We start from the raw sequence: 22,855 nt of genomic DNA, 5'->3' as shown, positions 1-22,855 counted from the left end.
CGACTGTTTGACCAGTCATCTTCAGATCTGATAATTTATCAAATCAATTACTATCACTCGTTCGCTTCGCTCTCCTCTGAGCTGCATCGAGCATATTCAGCTTTCTAGCGCCCCTTTTCTTTAACGGCAAAATTTTGTGTCAAAAATTTTCTTCCTCTTTAGGGATGGGAGACGTTCAAAATTATCGATAATATCAATCGAAAGAAATTATCGATAATTGATTAATCATATCGTTATGATAATTTAATAATTATCGATAATTATCAAAATATCGAAATTCGATAATTATCAAAATATCAATATTTTGATATTTATCTGAAGGTTCATGACAATATACCGATATATCGTAATATATCGGTAAATATCGGATTTTCGGACCGAAATATCGATATATCGAATTATCGATATCTTGATAATTATCAAAATATCAATAATTATCGATTATCGATACTTTTTTGATAATTTTCGATAAAAAAAGTCGATAAATATCGATTATCGATAATCGATAAATGTCGATAATCATTATCATTATCGCCCATGCCTATTCCTCTTTCACCATCGATCATATTCAAGTCTCTATGAAAATGCGGCACTGCGTTCACTCGTAAATTTTGTTTTGCCTGTATAACATTGTGAGATAATGATACTCATGACCAACTTTTGTGGTTGTGCTGTTTGGGTTTGAGGGCAATGCCAAATTGAGCTAATTTTCTTTTTCTTTTTTAACTGCTTCACGTTGCCCCGAACCTCCATCTCTCTCTCTCTCTCTCTCTCTCTTTTACTCAGTAAACAATGTGTATAAACCACTGAAGGTAATGCAATCCGTAAAAACACACGTACTTCAGTTTCGAGTGCAGCGCAGACTCACTTCCATTGTTGCACTTACATCTTGGATATAACTTTTGCAGTGTTAAAATCATATTCATCACATATTCCGTATTTTTTAACTTTCAAAATGGTGCCAGTTGCACTTCCATTTTTCATCAGAATCTAGTCCATTTCGAATCACGAATCGTCCATCCATTGAACGACAATCCGGCAGTTATATTCAACGAAAAGCCGTTCAAACATCAATTTAGTCGAAAGGTTGAGTGGCAAGACGAAAGTCACTTCTAAAGATTTGTCGCGAGTTTTTTTTTACACACAAAATAAATAAAATTTTGTTTAATGCGATAATCTCCATCTTTTCTACCAGTATTTTAATGTAATTACACCATTTAGCAACTAGTGTTACGAATTTCAAAAGTGATTTTATCCGAAATTGTGTATTTACTGGTATATTTCGGCTAAAAACTACCCGGAGTTTGGCAGTGACATCACTTCAATATTAATCTCTTGTATGTGTGTTGTATACGCGTTCTTTTTTAAAATCTTTTTCTGTTGATTCGGTTCCATCAAATTTCTTTATTTGAAAATTGTATTTCTTACGAAGTGTTGGTCCTGTGCCAGCCGATTGGTTAAAAAAAAAGAGTAAATTCGAAGTCACACATCTTCGTTGTGGTGATAATAGAAGAGGACTCACTTCGCTGAAATAATTGGAAAACATTTTTTTTTCGATTCTGTGGATTATAACAAGTTACACCACAAATAATTTGTGAAAATATTGCCGAACCACGCTGTCAATATGGGTGACGAAACAACAACCGTGGATCGCAATGATCCGGAATTGAAATATTTGACCGTCGAAAAAAATCAATTTAATGATCCAGCAACACAAGCTGAATGGACACAAAAGCGTCTCATATGGGTTCCGCATGAATCACAGGTAAGAGATGTTTTTTTTATGTGTGTTTCTCGTCAGAATGACAAGTTGAACTCTTTAACCATTTTATTCACTGCCTTTCGTCGTCGTCTTCGAATGTGGCTCAATATATACAAAATCAAAAAAAAATTCCGTTTCGAATATTTTGTCCATGATCATTTCAACGGTGTGCCTTTTGCTTTGTTATGACTTCAAGAGTTTTTAATTCGTTGCTTTTTTTTCGCTCATTCTTTTCTCGTCTGGGTGGGTTTTATCAGCGAAATATGTTTTTTTAGTCGGAGTTATTTAAATGTATTCCGGTACGGTCGTGAAATGCACTGTAATAATTTTTTGTTTCTTTCTGGTGTCGGAGGAGAATGGCAAATAAGTTTGGTTTCATCGAAATGCACACACGAAGTTTTATTGCCGCTTGCCGGCTTTTTGCTAATGAATTCGTTCATTTTTAAAACTAAACAAATTCTCGACTGTTGTGTTCGTTTATTTGTTCCAAATTTCGATTTTGATGGTTGCCTTTGTACATTTTCGACTGCAACAATAAATAATTCGCTAAGACGATCACCAGCCGTTTTTTTTTATCTTGCATTTACCACCTGTCGAGCAATCAATTGATTGAGGGTGTAATTTCGTGTAAAAATAATGAACCCAATCTATCGGACAATTTGGTTCGTTTATCATTTGGGCGTAGTATACCCACGAATCGTTTATTTTTATCGGGTACGCGATATAGTTAAGGTCACGAACAGTATATACAAAATAAAGACGAGACGGCCGACGACGTTTGAATTTCTTTGTGCAACACGACTGTGTGAAAAGGGAAACAAACCAGCTATTGATGAGTGTGTACATAAGAAGTTACATGTACTTATCGCACATGCAACTTTTTTTTCACAATGTTGTCTGGTGTTTTAAATGCCTCTTCAGTGCCACACTTTTCAAGATAAGTCTGCGAGATGCATACACATAGAATGAACGGTTTCGCGTTGTTTCAATTTTTGTTTGATTTTCGAAAATTATTGTGTCGTGCAACTTGAGTCCTGAACAGGAAAATGAATTCGTGTCTTGATTTCACTTGGGTGGACTTCTTGAATTGTCAAGCTCTTTTCTGTCATAAAAACAATGAAAAAGTTTGATTAACAACTTACGAACGTCCAGGCTATAAATCTGCTACTTCTTTTGTTCAAACTATGTTATGGACAATCTCTTGCTTATTTAGGGTATACTAGCGTTGAACAATAGCCAGAGATTATCTCTTATCTTTGTCGTCGTTCTCGATACCATATAACCAACCATTTTTAACAAGTTATCGCTCAATATTTGTCAATTTATAATTTTTGCATATTTCACCTATTTTCCCCCATTTTTTCCCTCTTTTTCTTCGACTTAACTGAACTGCAAAGTATAACTCTCTTCTCTCCGACATAACAGCTTCATTAAGTCCACCTTTTCTAAATGTCAAGGGCGTTAATGGGACGTCCAATGATTAAGTCAAAATTTCCAAAACTAACTTCCCAGCCCATACATTTCCCACTGCTTTGTTCGTCGAAGGCTCGATTTCCCGGTTTTGAATTACTTTCGAATTTTTATTTTCTGGTAACTAGGTTATCAGGCTACCGCATTAATCTCATGCCCGGCATTGATTTTAAAATGTAATTTGACCTTCGAAACAAACCTTGCGTGACCATATTATCGTTTGCTACGCATATTTTGACAGATCAATGCCGGGTAAAAGTTTGCGTAATCATACAATTTCCTCTTGAATCTACGCAAGTGTGCTTACAAAACCCACACCACACCCCATCATATTTCAAGTTTCAATATACGGCTGATGATATTGAAGAAATTTTGTAAAACTTTGTGAGCCCCTCATACATTTACTCGAGTAGATTTAACCTTTTGCTGTACTTTTCTCTTCATTTTTTTGTTTTGTTTTAAAGACAATATCAAGACGAACAGCAGCTAAGTATATTATGAAAAGGGCAATGCTCGAAACGGAGACAATGCCACCAAGTGTTAGATAGGCAGCAAGCATAACTTGTATTACAAGTTGACAGTTGGTTCGTTCTCTTGCTGGGTGTTGATAACAAAACACATTTTCTTATCACAACATGTTTAGTTGAATGTACAAGAAACGTATACGCTGGGGCGAGGCTTAATACACAAATAAAATGTTAAAATTCTGCCATTAATACCAAAGCGCGAAGGTATTAGGCCGCGGTTGATAATTTCTATGAAAAATCCATTCTCATTTAACGCCGCTTGTGTATGCAAATACAATAAAATGAAACAAAAATTTGCTTGGATTTTTTTACGGTTTTATGGACTCAAAGTTCATTCCATAAAAATGGATGGATATGACTTTTACGCTCAGCATATTATCTGTGTATAAATACGGAAATAGCTATCATGTAATGTATACCACCACTGTCATTGTTGCTGTTTCTATTATTTCGTTCTTTTTTGACTGTGGCAAAATGAAAAGCAAACGAAGTAAGAACCGAGTAAGATTTGCGTGTTCATATGCTCCAATATAATGCAGTTAACAAATGATAAAGGTGGGATGCACCAGGTGTTTTCTAAATAAAGGTTACATGCATTGCAGGCGGTAGGCGACATGTTCTGTACGATTCGTGTGCCTTATTTTCGTATAGAAATAGTCATGAATACAGCGGTCGTCAGTCTTTGTATCCAATTTAGATCTTCACATTCCAATACCGTACTCAAGTGATTTGCTTAGGAAATGTGAGTAATTCAGAGGGAGTGCGGGCGCATCGGGCGCATTAACAGAAAAAGGTCGTTACCAACACATTTTCTACAGAGGAATTACGGAAATAAATTTTGTTGCTCTCCGCGTTACCATAAAAAACCGAAAAGTCAAACTTAAAATGCGTTGATTTAATCAGCTCAGTGGTCATCCATATTCCATAGATATTCTACACGACTTTCGGGTTTCTTACTCCTTGTACTCACCTTTTCAATGTCTGTAGTATGACTAGACGGTTTCTACTCTCCTTCACTGTTGAGTAGGGCGTATCGAATTTTGCAAATTTTAAGGACCGCCATAGCCTGTGTGCGGAAAACGTAGATCATCGAAAACTGTGTCCGGGCATGTGGTTGATGGATCCGATGGAGCCCGGGAAGAAGTCCCCCCGGACGACTTTAAGTTTCCGATGGTCATAACTCGGAAAATGAAAGCATTTTTGAAAACAATGTTCTTGTGAAATGTAGAGCTTTGAAAACTCTACAAAACTACCGAAGAAACCGATGGTCCAAAAGGTGCCACTGCCAAGATTGTCTAACATCGAAAATGTGACCTTTTGGTTTTTAACTTATATTTCCTGAGAGACAAATGATTTTGTTTAGCCTGTATGAGGTAGTAGAGGAGGTCGAGCACTGCCAGTACACTAGGCATGTCCCGATCGGATATACACTTGAAATCACTTTTTTACATTTTAGAATGGAATTTTTAAGAGTGGCCACGTCGCCCACGAAGCAAGTGCAGACACTGCAACCGGTGCTGTTGAGTCGAGGACACCTTGGCCAATAAGTATACATAATATTCCATGACAGTAGCTGACTATGGCGGTCCTTAAAATTTGCAAAATTCGATACGCCCTACTGTTGAGCCAACATTATTGATTTTCCTTTACATTTTCGCTCCTAGAACTGGTTCCATGACTACCTATCACATCCTCCATTGAAAACTTTCGACCTTTGTGTAGATTAAATGTGAATCGACGAAGATAATTAAAGAAAATACCGTCACAAAATTACTTCTCTTGTACCCTAGGAACTCAACTATCGTCTAGAGTCTGTCCCAAAAAGATACAGTCGACGACTTTGAAATGAGTGACGTATTTTGTTTCAGCTGATCCACTCATACAAACAAATGTGCTAATGCTTGTTTATGCGGGTGAACAATGCACCCGAATGCGTATGGTAAAACGGTTTAAAAACATATTTGTATGAGTGGAACAGTTGAAAAACAGCTGAATCCAAATGCGTCACTTATTTCAAAGTCGCTGACTGTATAATTGAACATTCTATCAACTCCACTTATAATGTGGTCGTTGATTTATTCATATTGTTGTCGTTTCTTCAAGTTGTAACAAAAACAAACTCTTCAGGTCTTCTATTACCGTCGAGTAGGTAGAGGACGTCAACGACGACGTACACAATTTACATAGAGTCTAAACTATATTACCTATCTGTCAATGTGACTACAGGGCATAACATTGCATTGTAGTGTTGACAGACTCTGCATAAAATCAAATTTCAATTGTTAAACGACATTCTTCTTCTTCTTTACATCCAAGGCGCTCAATTTTTTGTTTTTGTTTTGTTTGTGTCGTATAAAAATGCAACGATCCAGCGATATTAAATTTTTGCATTAAAACTCTTTACTTTTTCATCAAGATAAATGGCATTTAGATTAGTGACAGAAAAATAAAAGAATGTTCAGCGCTTGGTGCTATCGATTTCAATTTTGAAATGTTGACATCTTTCAGTTGGGTTTTTTGTTCTCTTTCTCGTTAATTTCTCAAACCGCACAGAATTTCTTAATTGATTGCTTTCGCTGTATCCTACACTAAATCCCACCGCATTCAATCGAAATACATATTCGTTAGTGAGCGATTTTCTTCTATTGCGAGAGCTTCACAAATTTTTCTAATTTCCTAATCAGACCACGCCAAAGCAAAAATGATTTGACGACTTGTTTGGCAATTTTACACCAACCAACCATCACAACACGTTGGTAAAATAATTAATTTTTTCCAAACCATTTTGCTCATTTTGTATGCGAGACCATTCTTGTGGACAATAAAAATAACATTTTTATTGCCTACCATCATCATTTGAGCATATAACTCGTTTTCGGCCGAAAATTTACTTTCGGAATTCATTCGGAGCATATTTTTAAAAGGATATTCCCATTCGTCTCTACATATACCTAAATCGAAATAATTTTTAAAAACGGTTTAGAGTGAGGCAGACGTGAGCGCCGGTCTAAATATGTCAGCGGCGAAGAATTGTAAAAAATTGTGTGGGCGTTTCTCAGTACTCGATTTCTTCCTCAAAATGCGAAAGATTTATGTTTTTCTTTGTAGTACTTGTAGTCGCTTACACGTGCGGATTCATTCATTAAAGACTTGTTAAATACCATTGGGAATGTTTGGATAGTTTAAGTGAATTTTAAAGAATTATTTTCGACGTCATAGATATTTTGGGCACTTCTGATCCAGCGTGAGATCTACTAGTTTGACTGGACCTGTCCCAGAATCCAGATCCAACTGTTCCTTTCCTGAACTTTTAACGTACCAATGCATCTCTACCTCAATTTTAGTGTCGTGGCCTTGAATATTTGAGTTTTCGTTTTCATATTGCTCTAACCAGATTATCGTCACAACGGGGTTTCAGATTAGCTTAATATTGGTTAAAGAATCATAAAACTTAGTGACATATTTCTGGCCAAGACATTCTTTAAATCGACTTTCCCCATGATGACTTTCCATTATGGCAGATTTTTGGTCAAATGGAGAAAAATGTAGATCTGGTTGTGTTCTACACTTTTCTCCATTTGACCAAAAATCAGCCATCGTGGCTTCATGGTGAAAAGTCGATTTAAAGAATGTCTTGCCCAGAAATATGTCACTAAGTTTTATGATTCTTTCAGCAACATCCTATCGTTCAGTGATCTCGATTTTGTCACAGGAATATTCCCAATTTTTATTTACAGTGGACGTCAGTGAAATTTAGAGATGAATTTGCTTCAGCGGTCATTCAAACAAAACGTCGAATACGTCTTTTCACGGTCCTCTACGGTCTTACCACTGCGCACGAACTTCTACCTTAAAAAGACACTTTTGATCATATGAGTGGACCAGCTGAAGCAAATTCATTGATAACTTTCATTGACCTCAACTGTATACCATTTTGGCTACAAAAATTTAAACGACTTCAAGTCACGAGGATGAGGCGGCCTAATTTCGGCGACGCTCATGTCTGGTGTAAGGAATAATTAAAAAACGAAAAATTATAAATTTGCATCATAATAAGTCTACTGACTCGAAAAAATTTGCTAAAAATTTACCTATTGCTTTGCGGTCATATTTCTTCAATTCTAAACCTGAACCAGTTCAAATTCAAACGTATACGTGCGTATAAAAGTAATGCTTTGCTGTAATGTTACTTATAGCATGATTGATAAGTAAAAATGGTTTTGTTACCTGTCTCAATTCCATATTTTGATTACCGAATACAATTTACATTAGGTAGCAGGTGGTTTGCGTTTGTAGTCTTTTTTTTCCGAAGAAGGCTGCAAATTTGTTGGTTTTAACTGTTCGTTTAAGTGTATTGGGAGCAATAAATTTGAGAATTTGTTTTGTGAGTTTGGTATGGAAGGAATTCGGTTTTTGTTTGAACTCACGCAAGTGTTTCTGCTAAAATTAAATTATTATTTAAACGACAACTTCCGAAAACGTTCGTTGCTTGAATGGAATTTTATTATTCAAAATAACAAGAAAATTTAACTTTATTGACGACCAACCCTGCATGTAACTGAAATTTGGGCCTGTAGTGATAGAGGTAGATGTATAGGGTTACCTGTGGTCAATGCAAAACGGAAACGCTTTTCGGAAATTCCATTTTACTTTCATTATCTTCTGGTTTACACTTGTGCCTGTCGTTGCTCTAATTTCGATACACTTATTTTCAGGGCCGGACTAGCCCTTTACATTTTTATATGATTTTTACGGGCCTTTCCCCACATTTCCTCGGCACTGGTCCGGCACTGTTCGTTTTATTCATATTCTTCATCCATATTCTCCGAATTGTCGGGTATCGGGTTTTTGACAATGCTCCGGGTGAGCGTAGCTTTCCAAAAGCCTTCTATTTCATCTTCAACAAGACATTTTTAACTGATTTTCACTCTATATAAGCAAACGACAAATTTATCGTTAATTAACCAGCAATGCTAAATTAGCAAATGAATTCGGTGTAATGCCATGCAACATTGTAATAGCCCCGTTTAATTACAGGAATTTGCTGATCGTTATTTGCATAGCGATACAATTTCCAGCGAATTCAATTTCTATTTTAAATCAATAAACTCTTTTTCGAGTTCAATAACAACAATTGCCATTAAACATTATGTCGGACAACATCAAAGCCATGCCATACCATCACAAAATGTGATTAATTTTCGTTGACATAAAATCATTTCCTTTCGAGAGCAGAACTTTTTTTTTTTGTTAAATATGATGTGTATGGAGTGTGTAGTGACTCTATGTTGTATTACTCTTTCGTATTATTACATTTATCGTATAATGGGTCGATTAAATACACCAAAAATTGATTGTTTAGTATTGGATGTTAAACGGAATGATGAACTAGTTGCTCAATTCTTTTCTATTAACTGTTTTGGGTTTGATACAATTAAATCCATTTGTGCTTTTTATATGACGACGGGATTGTGTAATGTAACATATGAATGCAATAATGGGCTAGACAGACATGAAAGCCGTTTGAAAAGTGGTAACTGTACTGAGACCCAAATTAAACTCCGGTCGGAATTAAGGCTAGGACGCGTGTCATAAACAGATAATTGTGGCTTTCTCTTCTCTTCGTAACTAACGAGGATTTGTAACTCGGAGGAACGCTCCGGGACCTATTTGATTTGATTTGTTTAAGAGACCTCACTAACAGCCTTTTCCTAGTCATTCAGTATTCAGTGATTGCAGTCACAAAACACACTGAAATTACCCAAATTTGTAAGCTTGAGTGAATTTTAGGACGTTGCCAATGCGATGTAATCGTCAGAAAAATTCCATGTGGAATTGTCTGACACGAGAATAGAACCTGGATCATTTTGGTGAAAGGATAGTGCCTAACAACTGAGAAAAATACGCTATACCTAGTGTAAATTCGGAAAAATTATGATTATCTTGAGGTAGTAACGCTCAGGGAAATTCAAAATGAGGAAATTGGTTACTAGGGAAACCGTCTTAGTGGAATTAGGAACGGTGCCGAGTCACACACACCGGAAAATTAATGAGAAGTATTTTGAAGTAGTAGATTGAGCACATCAGATATTCCATAAGAGGAAATCGTTGCGAGATTATCTATTTCAATCACTGCGTCCATTCTAGCTTTATAAGCTGTGATTTCTCTTTAAGTTCCTGGTCCGATCTATAAACCTATCGCAAAATTTTCATTCGACTTTTATTCGGCTCGAAATAGCTGGGCGGCTCTCATGCCTGAAAAAGGGCTACACACTGACATGTGTTAAATCGCCATCGCTATGAGAACCATTTGGCGAGCACAATTTAATTACGAAATCAATAAAATTGTTGATCTGTGCCATCATTTCACTCTGATTTTCTATTAAGCCTGCAGCAATACAAAATCCATCCCAATTTCCATCACACAACGAAAACATTTTCAATTTATTAAAATACAAATTATCATTTGATTCTCACATTCATCATAAAGACATTTCGAAAATTATTCAAATCGTTCACATTTTACTCGTTACGCTTATCTTAAATTCCCATTGAAGCGAATCAAGACAATAATTTAAATCAAAAATTATTTTCTATCTACAACACTTCGGGCGCATATACTGTACGCGGTATACACGGTTTGTAAAATTTATAAATATAAATTCTACAATTTGATTAAAATGATCTATACTACTTTGCATACAGATATAGTATGCAGCTCAGCATTATGCGTGCGTATAAATAATTTTCATCTTTTCTGTTCGTATACAATCGCACCGAAAATAAACAACACGCATAATTGAATTTGAGACAATCATCGTGCGTTCATATTTTAGATGATTTAATCTCAATTTCGTAACAAGTACATTACCTTCGCCGAATATGTTCATTCATCTCCGTTATCACTTTTATCAAACATTCAAATTTGTCATCATATTCAAACGAAAGCGTAAACGCTATAGGCTCAGGATGAACTAAATTTTTATTTAATTTACTGTACTCCATTGATTTAAAACTAGATCAGGTGTTTCGTCACTCACAAAATTCCAACAATTAATTTTGAGATCGCTGAACAACTGGCCTTACGATTTTCAGTGGTCCTGTGATCTGATGAATTTTCACTTCACCACAGGGGAAGAGGTCGTGTAACAATTAAATCCACATGCGAAGGGAGGTGGAGAAACACACATTGATTTAAGCTGTTGCTGTTGGTATACAAAATATGCTAACGCGGGACAGTTTGTCAAAATCCTAATGAAGTCTGAACATCGAACTGGAATAGGTAATCCACGCACAGAGTTACGTCCGGAAACGAGAAATTTGCATTATATGTGACCATCTGTGAGTTCCTGTTTTTAAAAGCTTTACTTACTTACTTTACCGGCACTACAACCCATTAAGGGTCTTGGCCTTCTCTAACATGCTTCTCCAACCGGACCTATTCGCGGCTAACGATTCCCAACGAGTGACACCGATTGTTTGAAGATTTGAGAGGACTGCATCGAACCATCTGGCCTTTGGTCGACCTACATTCCTCTTCCCTTCAGGTTTGGTTTTCAATATTTTCTTCGGAATACGATTTTCCTCCATCCGTTCCACATGACCCAGCCACCGAAGTCTATTCAGTTTGATGATCCTGACTATGTCTGGCTCTCCATAAAGCTGTTTTAGCTCAAAGTTGAATCGTCTGCGCCATCTGTTTTGATTCGGATCCAGAATCGGTCCGAATATTGTACGCAGGACTTTCCTTTCAAACGTGAGTAACGTCTGTTCTTCTCTTTGTGTCATGCACCACGACTCCGAGCCATATGTTACAACCGGTCTTATTACCGATCTGTACAATGTGCACTTAGAAACTCTGCTAACTGACTTGGACCTGAGGATGTTCAACAGACTATAATAGCTTCTGTTTCCTAAAGTTATTCGCCGTTTGATTTCGTCCATGATGCTGTTGTCGGTATTTAGCTGAGATCCCAGGTACACGAATTCGTTCACCACCTTGAAAGTGTGAGCGTTGATTTGTACATTCTGCTCGCGCGGTCGGCTCGAATGGGTGATGATCATGTATTCCGTTTTTGTGTCATTCACCTTTAATCCGAGGTCGGAACCTTTCCTCTCCAAGGCCACAAAGTTTTCTTTAACAACTTCCATATTTCTGCCGATTATATCCAGGTCATCTGCGAAACCAAGTATTTGACTGGATTTGGTGAAAATGGTGCTGCTGGTGTCTGTCTGGGTGGCCCTCACTGCTGCTTCAAGAATCAGATTGAAAAGCAGCGTTGCGAGAGGATCTCCTTGGCGTAGTCCTTCCTCAATGTCAAACGATTCTGACAGTTTGTTTCGAATCCTTACACGGCTGTTAGCTCCTTCTAACGTCATTTTCGTCAGGGCGATCAGTTTTTCGGGGATGCCAAACTCGGCCATCACTCTCCACAGTTTCTTTCTGATCACACTGTCGTATGCTGCTTTGAAGTCAACGAAAAGTTGGTGCAGTTCGACGTTGTATTCCTTGCACTTCTCCAATATTTGTCTGATTACAAACATTTGATCTGTTGTTGAACGACCTTCTCGGAATCCACCTTGGTATTCACCAACTGAACATTCCATGTACGGGAGCATTTGACGGTATAAAATTAACGTGAATATCTTGTAGGCAATGTTCAGCAAGGCTATTCCTCGAAAATTACTGCAATCCAACTTATCACCCTTCTTGTATATCGGACAGAGTATGCTGGTCTTCCATTCATCGGGCAGTTCCTCTTCATTCCAGGTACGCACCACGAGGTCGTGAAGTTCCACACATAACGCATTACCTCCGTTTTTAAAAAGTTCGCCAGGGAGATTGTCTATACCCGCGGCTTTGAAGTTCTTAAGCCCTGATATCTCCCTTTCGACTTCCTGAAGCACTGGTTGTGCAATGTGCGGCTGTGCGGTTTGAAATGGTGGATCGTTATCTTCGGTCTGACCAGGTGGGGAGTCCGGGTTTAGCAGTTCTTTGAAATATTCAGCCCGTCTTTTGATGCACCTTTCCTCATCAGATAAAACCGTCCCACTCTTATCTTTGCACAATAGGGGTTGTTGACTGTAACCTTTCTTAGCTTCGTTCACCTTCCGATAAAAGTTTCAAGTCTCCTTTTGATTTCCAAACCTTTCAATTTCGATGAGAACTTTCCTTTCTTGCTGTCGCTTTTTCCTTCGGAACAGTTTTCGCTCGAAATTTCTCTTTAAAAGCTTTAGATAGTCAAAATAAATTCTGAGATTCTGTTCAAAGGTAAAATAGATCAGGCGATAGAGACATGATTTGAATACCTTGTCTCTGTCTGATTGTCATTTCAGAGCGCTGTTGTATTTCATGTTTATCTACGTAAATAAAGTCTCAGTAACAGATAAAAAACAGAAAATGCCCTCAATTGATGTACAGGGGACGTCAGTGGAATGTAGACATGAATTTGATTCAGCTGTTTTTCAGCTGCTACACTCAAACAAACGAAACTACTCTAAACGGTTTTACCACTACCACGCGTGTGTGTACAAATAAATAGGTATGAGTGGACCAGCTGAAAAACATCTGAAAAAGATACATGTCTAAAGATCACTGACGTCCCCTGTAACTGGTCTGGAAAATTATTTTTTTTTAATCGGTTCAGTGAAAAACGGGCTTGACAGATAGAGGCGAATTCCTTCTCTCCATACGTAAATCTTTCATTACATGCACACCTAATTTTTCTTCGTCTTTTGAAACAATCTTGTTCATCCCGCTTAGCATGCCGAAAAGACGGTTAAAAATGTGAAACCATTTGAATTTTTCGGTACGTGGAATCCGCTCTGAGATGGAATATTGAAAAGAATGAATGAAAACGAGTTAGAATTTTTTTTTGTGATCGCGCGGTGGAGTCAAGGTCGTTATTTCGTTTTATTCTTTTCATTTGATTATACATTCATAGGTACATGCTATTCCATTGCAGGTTTTTTTTTGTCTATTTATTTATTTCTAAAATTTGTATCTGGATCCCGTGCGTCTTTAATGTGGGAATAGGGTAAGCGTGCCAATATTCGGATAAGCAGGAGTAGTCCGACAACTATTGTTCCCTCATTTTCATAGAAAAAAAATGATTAAAAGAACAATAGGTGCCAGAGGACTCATTCTTGACCGAGGATTGGTACGCTTACCTTACCGTTGAATTGTATGAAGAAGAAGAAAAACATTTTTTGGAAAAGAAGAAATTACTCAAATGAAACTCTTTCAAATGACATCATCACATTTCTGAAGAATTCGTTGCTCACAATTTTGTTGTTTTTTTTTATTATTTTTATTTCGATATCCGATCAAAGGTATAATTAAAACGGAAAATTCAATTCAAAATTCAAATTACGAATGTTTTTATATTTTTCGGTTAATTTACCGTACACGGCCGTATGATGGTTGTAAATGTTCGGTGCATACACTCACCTATCGCAATGTATGTATTACACAACCTTGACAAATTTATCTGATAAGCATTTACTCAGAAAGGTAACGATAACACATTTGAATTTTAATAAACGAAGCTCAAACAACTGTACGAACATTGAAACAAACGAAACAAATTCGAATCATGAAATGGTTTTGCGGTTTAAACATTATGAGCGCGATGTTATTTTCGCAATTGTTTTCTGTACATCGCAGTTTATGAAATTTGTTTTTTCGTCTTTAATGTTCGTCTTGACTCTTTTTTTAACGGCTGCAAATGTGGACAACCGATGGCAAATGATTACGTAATCGTAGAAAACTTGTCGGCGGTGGTCACATATGTGCGAATGTTTTTTCTATTTTTTTTTTTGTCTAAACATAACGACGAACAGACTGATGCACGAGAATATATAACAAACAATAAATAAGTACGACTCATCAAGTTAACAGAACACAGAAAGCTATTAGCATGTTGTTGATGTACTCATAGATTTTTACTGTCACGAAGAGTGTGTTGTATACGGTTCCACCAACGACAAAAAAAATATGCCGCGAACCATAAGAACAAGGAAACGAAATTTAATTACAGGGGATAACATCTTAATGTAATAATGCATGACTCACATCACCGAATGCATTCCTTGTCTACCTCTCTCTCTCTCAACCGATATACACTTTTTAATGTAAATACAAATTGAATTTTATTAAATTTTCCGCTGACTCGACACTCTCCCATTAACATTTACATTCAATGCTGCTTTCAATTTCCTCACACATTTTCTTGCACATTGAAGCGAATATTTTCGCGAAATTCCACATTTGTTTTGACTTCAAATTTTATTTAATTTTCAAAATCAGACAGCCTAAGAATTGCTTTCTTTACGTCTACCACGAGTTAGGATTCAACGATTCACGTATTAAGCATTCTTTCCGCTTTTCTTTGGGCCGTTAGGGTTTCAGTATAACGTTTGTTGTAATGTTCGACCGAAGTGTATGGGGAGGATATGGTGCAATATTTCGCAAAGAACGAGACTTCATCGCTTCTTATTCTCTTCTTTGTCGATAAGAAATGAATATCAGTTGCGAGAAGGTTAACTTGAGTAAATGTATCAGCCTCTTGCCTCTTCTTTAAAATTTAACTCTGGGATAATAGTACAGACGCTTGTGTCATCCTGTGGGATTCGAGGTTTTAAGATTTTTTGTGAATGGATTCTGATAGAGTATTAAAAGTTGTTATTTCTTGAGGTCGATGAACCGGTATAACCGGTAAAATTACCGTTTTAGTGTAAAACTAAGAATCGCTATGACTGGAGATAGAAAAGATTTTGTTCGGATTTCTTTTTTTTTTTTGGAAAAACAAAATGGCGGAAATATGATCATTTTCCGTATACACTACACAAAAAGAAACCGCTAACTTTGACGCCATTTTTGGCCGGTGTCTTACGAACGGGTTTCGTGTAAGTAGGCTCATTAATCAGAAAAATTGTTATGCATTGTTTCGGACGTATTAACGTTAGTACTACAATTTTCTGTCGTTTTCCGGCTCATTTCAAATTTAAATGTCTCGAAAATCGAAAGGAAAGAGTGTAATTTGGTGCAATAAAAATCTGATTGTGTATTAACCTCACTTTTCGCTCAATATCCCGGGCAAATTTTTTTTATCACTTTCGGAACTTTTTTGGCTGTAGTTTGAGACCTGTACCTGTCGAATGAGCCTACTTACACGAAATCCGTTCGTAAGACACCGGCCAAAAATGGCGTCAAAGTTATCGGTTTTTTGTGTGTAGTTTCTACGGAAAATGGTCATATTTCCGCCATTTTGTTTTTCCAAAAAAAAGTTCTTCCATAAAACTTAGGTAATTAATGTACTTTTCTAACAAAAAAAAAAGAAATTCGAACAAAGTCACTTCTATCTCCAGTTATAGCGATTCTTAGTTTTACACTAAAACGGTAATTTTACCGGTAATACCGGTTCATCGACCTCAAGAAAAAAATTTAGTTCTACAACTTTTGATACTCTATCAGAATCCATTCACAAAAAATCTTAAAACCTCGAATCCCACAGAGCCACTTTTCGTGGCACAAGCGTCCGGACTATAAGGAAAAACAGGCAATGGCCGTGAATGTGAAAGTATGGTAGGAAAATGGTATTTTTGAAAGATATTTTATCTCAGCACGCTCGCACGTGGTGGTGGTAAAACCGTATAAACAGTTTTAATTGTGTGGATCAGCTGAAAAACAACTAGATCAAATTCGTCCTGAAATTTCACTGCCTCTGACTGCAGTGTTCTTTTACTGTTCAACTTCTTTTTATGAATGAAAGAACTATAAGAGTCTGACCGCTGACGTGCTCGAAGACTTGTAGCGCCACCGTACAATGAGACATTCTGTATTATGATTATCGTTCCTATCACAGCTCTATCAAGGGATTGAAAGATGTCGCTGCAAAAAACTTGGTGCCTAAAGAAAAATAATGAAATTTTACGACAAGGAATTTTACTCCAATGAAATACCAGAGTATAGCTCATGGTTCCAAGACTCCGAAACAGTAATTGTGTTTTTCAATCGACGTAGATGACTATACCACACTTGCAGAATAGTTGATAATTGCTTTGAAAATTAAATGAACATAAACGTCGACACTAATCCCTTCCAGACTAACTAGGGAGGCTAGGGAGGCTTGCATAATATGCATAAACCAGTACGAAGGAAAATTCAAGAATGGTTTCGTTTTATTTAGTTTAAAGTTAAAACAATCTGAATAATAGATTTTGAGAGCACATCATCAGCGCATGTTATACCATCAAATGGTAAAAGGTTTCCCGTGTAACTGATGCGAACATAATCTGCAAATTATTGAAATCGAAAATTGTACATTTTTTCACCTATCACTTTGCTTTTATTGTACACACATACTCACTGCTGCGGGCCTCAAACGAAGTAATCATACGCCAACAATATTGTGATTGAGCGTAAAATTGATGTCCATAAGATTAATTTCGCTTGAATAATGTGCCGCATGCGATGATGGGTATACACGAGTCATTGAGCCGCATTGCATATTTTAACCATGTTCTCTCACCCAGTTTAAAGGCAACCCATTCAATTTGGTTGCTTTCATATTAAAGCAATTGTTCGGTCGTAATTTACGCAATTAGTACGAATCGATTTAATTTGTGTGCATTTAGCTAATCAATGTTTTTTCTTCGAATTACAGGGGTTTGTTGCTGCCAGCATTAAAAAAGAAACCGGTGACGGTGATGAGGTCGAAGTGGAATTGGCCGAAACTGGCAAACGTGTTAAGATACTTCGAGATGATATCCAAAAAATGAATCCGCCGAAATTCGACAAAGTGGAGGATATGGCCGAATTAACCTGCTTGAACGAAGCGTCTGTTCTACACAACATTAAGGACAGATACTATTCGGGTCTAATATATGTAAGTACAAACAAATCGCTAAAAAATTTTAATTTTTGTTTCAATGAACTCAGTTTTCTTTGTGAGTTGAGACTTGACGAAATAATTATTATTCGAGCAAGTGGCGAGCTATTTTCAGTTAACTGCTAAATGAAGAGGAATTGTTTACACAGTTGAGTAGATGATGAATTTTTCGTTTCGTACAAAAAATTCACTCTTCTGCCTTGATCATCATGTAATTTTATTGCGACGATGTCTTCAGAAAAAACATTCGGTTTAATTTTGTTGCTTTGTTGTTTTGTTTATTTACTCCATTTTAAGATTAGACCGTGTAAATCCGTACAAGATGTCGATTTTTGTGTATATTACACAAGGTCACTGAAACGATTTCTTTTCTTATTTAGTTTCTTTCGCCTCTTTTCTTTCATTCATTCGCAAGCATTTCAATTCCGAGAACAACGAGAGAACAACAATTTTTACGAAAATAATCTGAATCGTTTTCCGTTATGAAACCTTTGCATTATTCAAAAAAATAAAATTAAACGGCTGATGACTTGTCCAGTGGTAACGAAAAAGCCGAGAAAGAATGCTTGTTCCACCGCTATTAGTCATAAATGCAGAAAATTTCCATCATAAAAATTAAAAGAAAACAAAAAACGCAACCGAAACTCTCCTGACGACGTGAGTAAACGTCGTTTAAAGTGAATTTTGAAATCAACGCGGAACAAGAATTTCGATGACTTCTTTTCATATTTTAGAGAAAAATGTTATTCCGTTGAAGACCGGAAGTGAAATTTGAATGATGAATGGTTTAAATGCGAATTGTTTTCGAAACGATAGAAACTTTCGTCCTTTTTTGTAGAATCGGACTGCAATATTACCAGCCGTTAAATACATTCGATCGAAGTGCAGTTGTGTTATAACGTCCTACACGGTGGGGTTGAACAAAACTTAAATAGAGTCGCAAGACCACCTCCGATTTTTCTTCATGTTCTTATTGAGGAATTAATGTAAGAATTGCTTCAAATAACGTAAACCACTTATTTATGAAGAATGGATAGAGGGATTTTTTTGAAAGTGGACCAGGCTCCGTCGGAGCTACTTCTTTGCGACGTTTTGTTCATATGCCCAGATAGCCCTTGGTCCCAATAGTCCAAAACCGCAGTCGTTTAATTTTCATGTTTGCGTCTTGGCTGGTGGTGAAGGTGCAAAAGTCGAAAAATGGTGTTTTTTATACGTGATTTACTGCCGCTGCAGACGATGGACACACATGTGTGGTGGCTCGTTGGATAGGTACTGTCCAGGAGACCCGGGGCAAAGACAGATATCAAATGTGTACTCAAGCACTATTCAAAAATAACAAAAAGTATGTATCAGTCAAAGGCCGGAAATTTTGATGAGCTTTATTAGGTGATATTTTGTACCTGGTGACTGTTGTTGTACAGATCAGTGGCTGCCCTGATAGAGGCTTAACCCAGCTCTACAATTATACCTCAATTGCCATAGAAGTAAAAAGTTTCAGGATACTTTTTTGGGTATGCAGCAAATGTCTTCCTTCACTCGAAAGCAAAATATTGATTTTAGAAAAATACACGAGTTATGCTGTTTTTGATGTCTGCATCCAATGATCTAACCATAAACATTCTCCAGGTGCGAGATATCACCTTTTAAAGTTCATCAAAATTTACGGCCTTTGACTGACACAATATTTTTGTTATTTTCGAACAATGGCACAGAACATGTAAGATATCTATGCTTGCCCCGGTTCTCCTGGACAGTACCTATCCAACAAGCCGCCACACATGTGTGTCCATTGTCTGTAGCGGCAGTAAATCACGTATGAAAACACCCTTTTTTCGACTTTTGCACCTTCACCACCGGCCAAGACGCAAATATGAAAATTAAACGACAGCGGTTTTGTACTATTGGGGCCAAGGGCTATCTGGGCATATGAACAAACCGCCGCGAAAAAATAGCTCCGACGGAGCCTGGTCCACTTTCAAAAAAATCCCTCATAACAATTCCACTCATCCTAAAGGAACGGGCACTTGAAGCTAGATGATAAATTGAAAATTTCGTCGTAGAGTGACCTTGCTGCAAACAAAATGTCGTACCATATACTTGTTGTGAGGTTGGTATGGTAAGTCTAGTATCGTTGCAAAGCTTAGACTGCAGGCTGATCAGGCACTATTGTACAATTCAGACAAATTTTTGTAAAATCCATTATCGGTGTTTAATAGAGCATGGAATCTTCTACCAATATTTCCATTCAAATAGTTTCAAACTCTCTTCATCTTGGATCACGATTTAGAAATGTCGAAATTTCGACTTTAGCTGGTCAGGTTGTTGGGGGAAGCCATTTTCACACGAATTAGCTTAGAATTAGTCCCTCTATCCGTTGCGATAACAATCTGTATTCAAATTGACTCATCGGTCCCGCACGGCCATGAGTGCCGGTTCTCCGAAACGGCTGGAAGGATCCGCGAACTGAATGTGGTTCCTGATAGTACTCGAGTCCCTCACTAAGAACAGGAAGAGGTGGTCTCGCGACTCTACTTAAGTTTTGTTGAACCCCACCGTGATTATTCAGGAAAATAATGCGAATTAGACTGACTACGTTGATATGGCAGTGAACTTGAAGCATACAAAAATTATGTTTTTGATTAGAAAGACCATCGTAAGACAAGGCATCTAAAACGACAGAGAAATTTTGCAACAATCGACTGAACTCTATGTTGAAATCTTGAAGTACAAGATTTTGTATCGGATACATGAACATACGTTGAATTGGCGATTCAATTGATTCAGTTATTGTCGTGATACGCTTGTCGTTACTAGAAGTTTAACTTTTAGGAAACGACAGGTGCATCGTAAATCGTAATACATATTTAATCTGTTACTTCATTTGTTTAAAGTGTCACAATGTCGATTACATACAAAATCTCTTACTTCAGTAGTACCAACCATTGTTTTGTTATATAAGAGAATACTGACCATAGTCTATCGTTGATTTTTGTCGTATAGTTGTCGATAGCAAATGATAGTAATTGTTAGACAAAGAATTCTCTTCGATTGCGGATTGAGCTTTTGTCTTTGGTTTGTTGAATAATGAATAGAGATTGTGGATTGGGATATTTCACTGAACTATCGCTGATTAAAGCTGTCGACAAGTTTGTTTCGGTAAAAGATCAACTCGTCGGGCAGTGCCATCGCTGATATTTGCGATAGGTACGAGAACAATTCCTTATTGATTTTTGTTTAGAACAATTAATAAGAGAAAGACAATCCCTACAAATTAGTAGGTTCACCAATCATTCCATTTTCTTGAACATCGCCGTATTAGATCGACTGTTATAGTATCAATTGGAATCAATTGTCCGTTGAAATGTTCTCGACAGCAATTTAATTCATCAATTCAAAATGCTTACTGCTCCAGATGGATAACATAAAATGAATGTTAAGTGCAACGATTCTAAACAAACCAATTGGAAAAGTGACATATTTTATTGAGTGTCAGATGCACACGCGAATGTAAATAACGGAAGAGACGCCACGTGCTCCATTTGGAATTAAACGGGAAATTTGTGCTGCGTATTGAAATCGAAAATTACATAAATTAAACTGTCTCTCGAAAGCGAATGGTTCGGAGTTTATTTTTACATTTTCCATGCTGGATGCTGTATACTGTATTCGGAAAATGCATTCCGTGGATTTGTTTCGATTTTGTTTACAACTCTTTCAAATTTGGATGGGAAAACTATCGAGACTACAGTGACTCTTTTCAGCCATATTTTGTTAGTTTTACGATTTGATTTTTGCTCAGACACATGGATGACATGGATTGCGTATTTATATCAATTGAATGCTAAGCATCTATCTCTTAATTAACGGTCATACATACATCCAAAGATATTGCATAATCGAACGAATTCAGAAAAACTTAATTTGAATACAATGAATCGTAAAATCATGGCGCTACAACGAAATCATTTGAATATCGAAACTGTAGTTGTAACGAATTCAATCTATTTTTCAAGCTGTACGAATCAGCGTGACCTTCCACATTTGTCAGTCCATTTGTGGAATTACATGTAATATTGAACGAATATCATGACATCAAACGGCTATTTTGATGTGTACATGAAAAGAAAACGATCCCATTGACCGAGTTAATTCGCGATATCAAGACCTTTAGATTCAATATGGAAAACATCCAGAGGCGAATGCACTTATGGGGATTTGAAATATTATTCGAATTTTAGTTGGATGAAGACACATTGAGGAATATTTCTCCTTTGAAATACAATCGTTCAATCTCTATGAAATGCAGAATTGCAACAGCTGGTGCTCATGCTATTGTTTGCATGTATTAGAGCATAGTATAATAATTAGCCGTGTATTTACTCACACATATGTGAGGGAGAAAACCGACAATTAACTAGCCAATTGCATTGCTAAGCTATTAATTGCACGAACGTAAGATGATCAAAGACCAGCTGTTGCAAATTCTGCACTCAAATGAAATTTGTCGAGCGTACACCGAAAATTACAGCGTCTTTACTCGCTGCTTTTAACAGATAAGTTTTCATTTCCAATGTGCGAGTCAAATATTTTCCTTTTTAAAATAAAAATGTCCAATCGAGGACGTGATCTACCATTAATCGACATTATACTTTCCAACTTAAATTAACCTTGAAGTAGTAGATTCAGGGGAATTGATCGCGGCTTGTGCGCGTTCTTCCGACGAATTCACTACTTCAAACGTACAATTGGATGTAGCTCAATAGCTCTATTTTCTCTCAAATTTACGGCCATTCTGATTGCGGGCTCTTGATAACGTTAACGACATGAGGTCGAGTGCACACACCGTGCCTATTCAATTTTAAAGACAATTACCCAGTCCACATTCATTAGATAGCCGAATTAGTGACCGTATGAACTCCGCCCGTGTTTCATAGAATTATTGCAAATGTACACAAACGACACAAAAGTTTCCAAAACACAAAGTGCTCCGTAAACTGTAAAGTAAAGACATTTGTTTGCTATAGGTTTTATGAAGTATTAAATGTGTAGTCACCGTCAACGGTATGGTATTCTCTTATGTACTTAGGTGTTTCAGTGTTTGTTCGTTACAGTTTTTTTTCCCCATCTTCAAATTTACTTGCGATTCGTCAAAACAGACGATAAAAATAACTTTAAAATTGAATCATCGCAGAATTAACGCGACA

The 22,855-nt window shown here is 36.9% G+C and overlaps 1 protein-coding gene across 3 annotated transcripts in view; it reads left to right on the top strand.

Moving 5' to 3' along the window:
• Positions 1-1,070: 1,070 nt before the first annotated feature.
• The window catches only part of LOC119079298 (myosin heavy chain, non-muscle), a 57,806-nt gene continuing 36,021 nt past the window's right edge, over positions 1,071-22,855 (top strand). For all 3 annotated transcript variants that reach the window (XR_005088153.1, XM_037187085.1, XM_037187086.1), the window contains exons 1-2: positions 1,071-1,765; positions 17,427-17,648. Coding sequence is in view for 2 of the 3 variants with exons in the window: in XM_037187085.1 (XP_037042980.1) it covers positions 1,625-1,765; positions 17,427-17,648 (363 nt within the window). In the remaining variant the exon portion in view is untranslated. The remainder of the gene's footprint in view (positions 1,766-17,426; positions 17,649-22,855) is intronic.

The sequence above is a fragment of the Bradysia coprophila genome, unplaced genomic scaffold, assembly GCF_014529535.1.
Source record: "Bradysia coprophila strain Holo2 unplaced genomic scaffold, BU_Bcop_v1 contig_324, whole genome shotgun sequence".
Taxonomy (NCBI): Eukaryota; Metazoa; Arthropoda; class Insecta; order Diptera; family Sciaridae; genus Bradysia; species Bradysia coprophila.
Note: the sequence above shows the minus strand (reverse complement) of the source record. Positions and strands in the feature narration are given on the sequence as shown.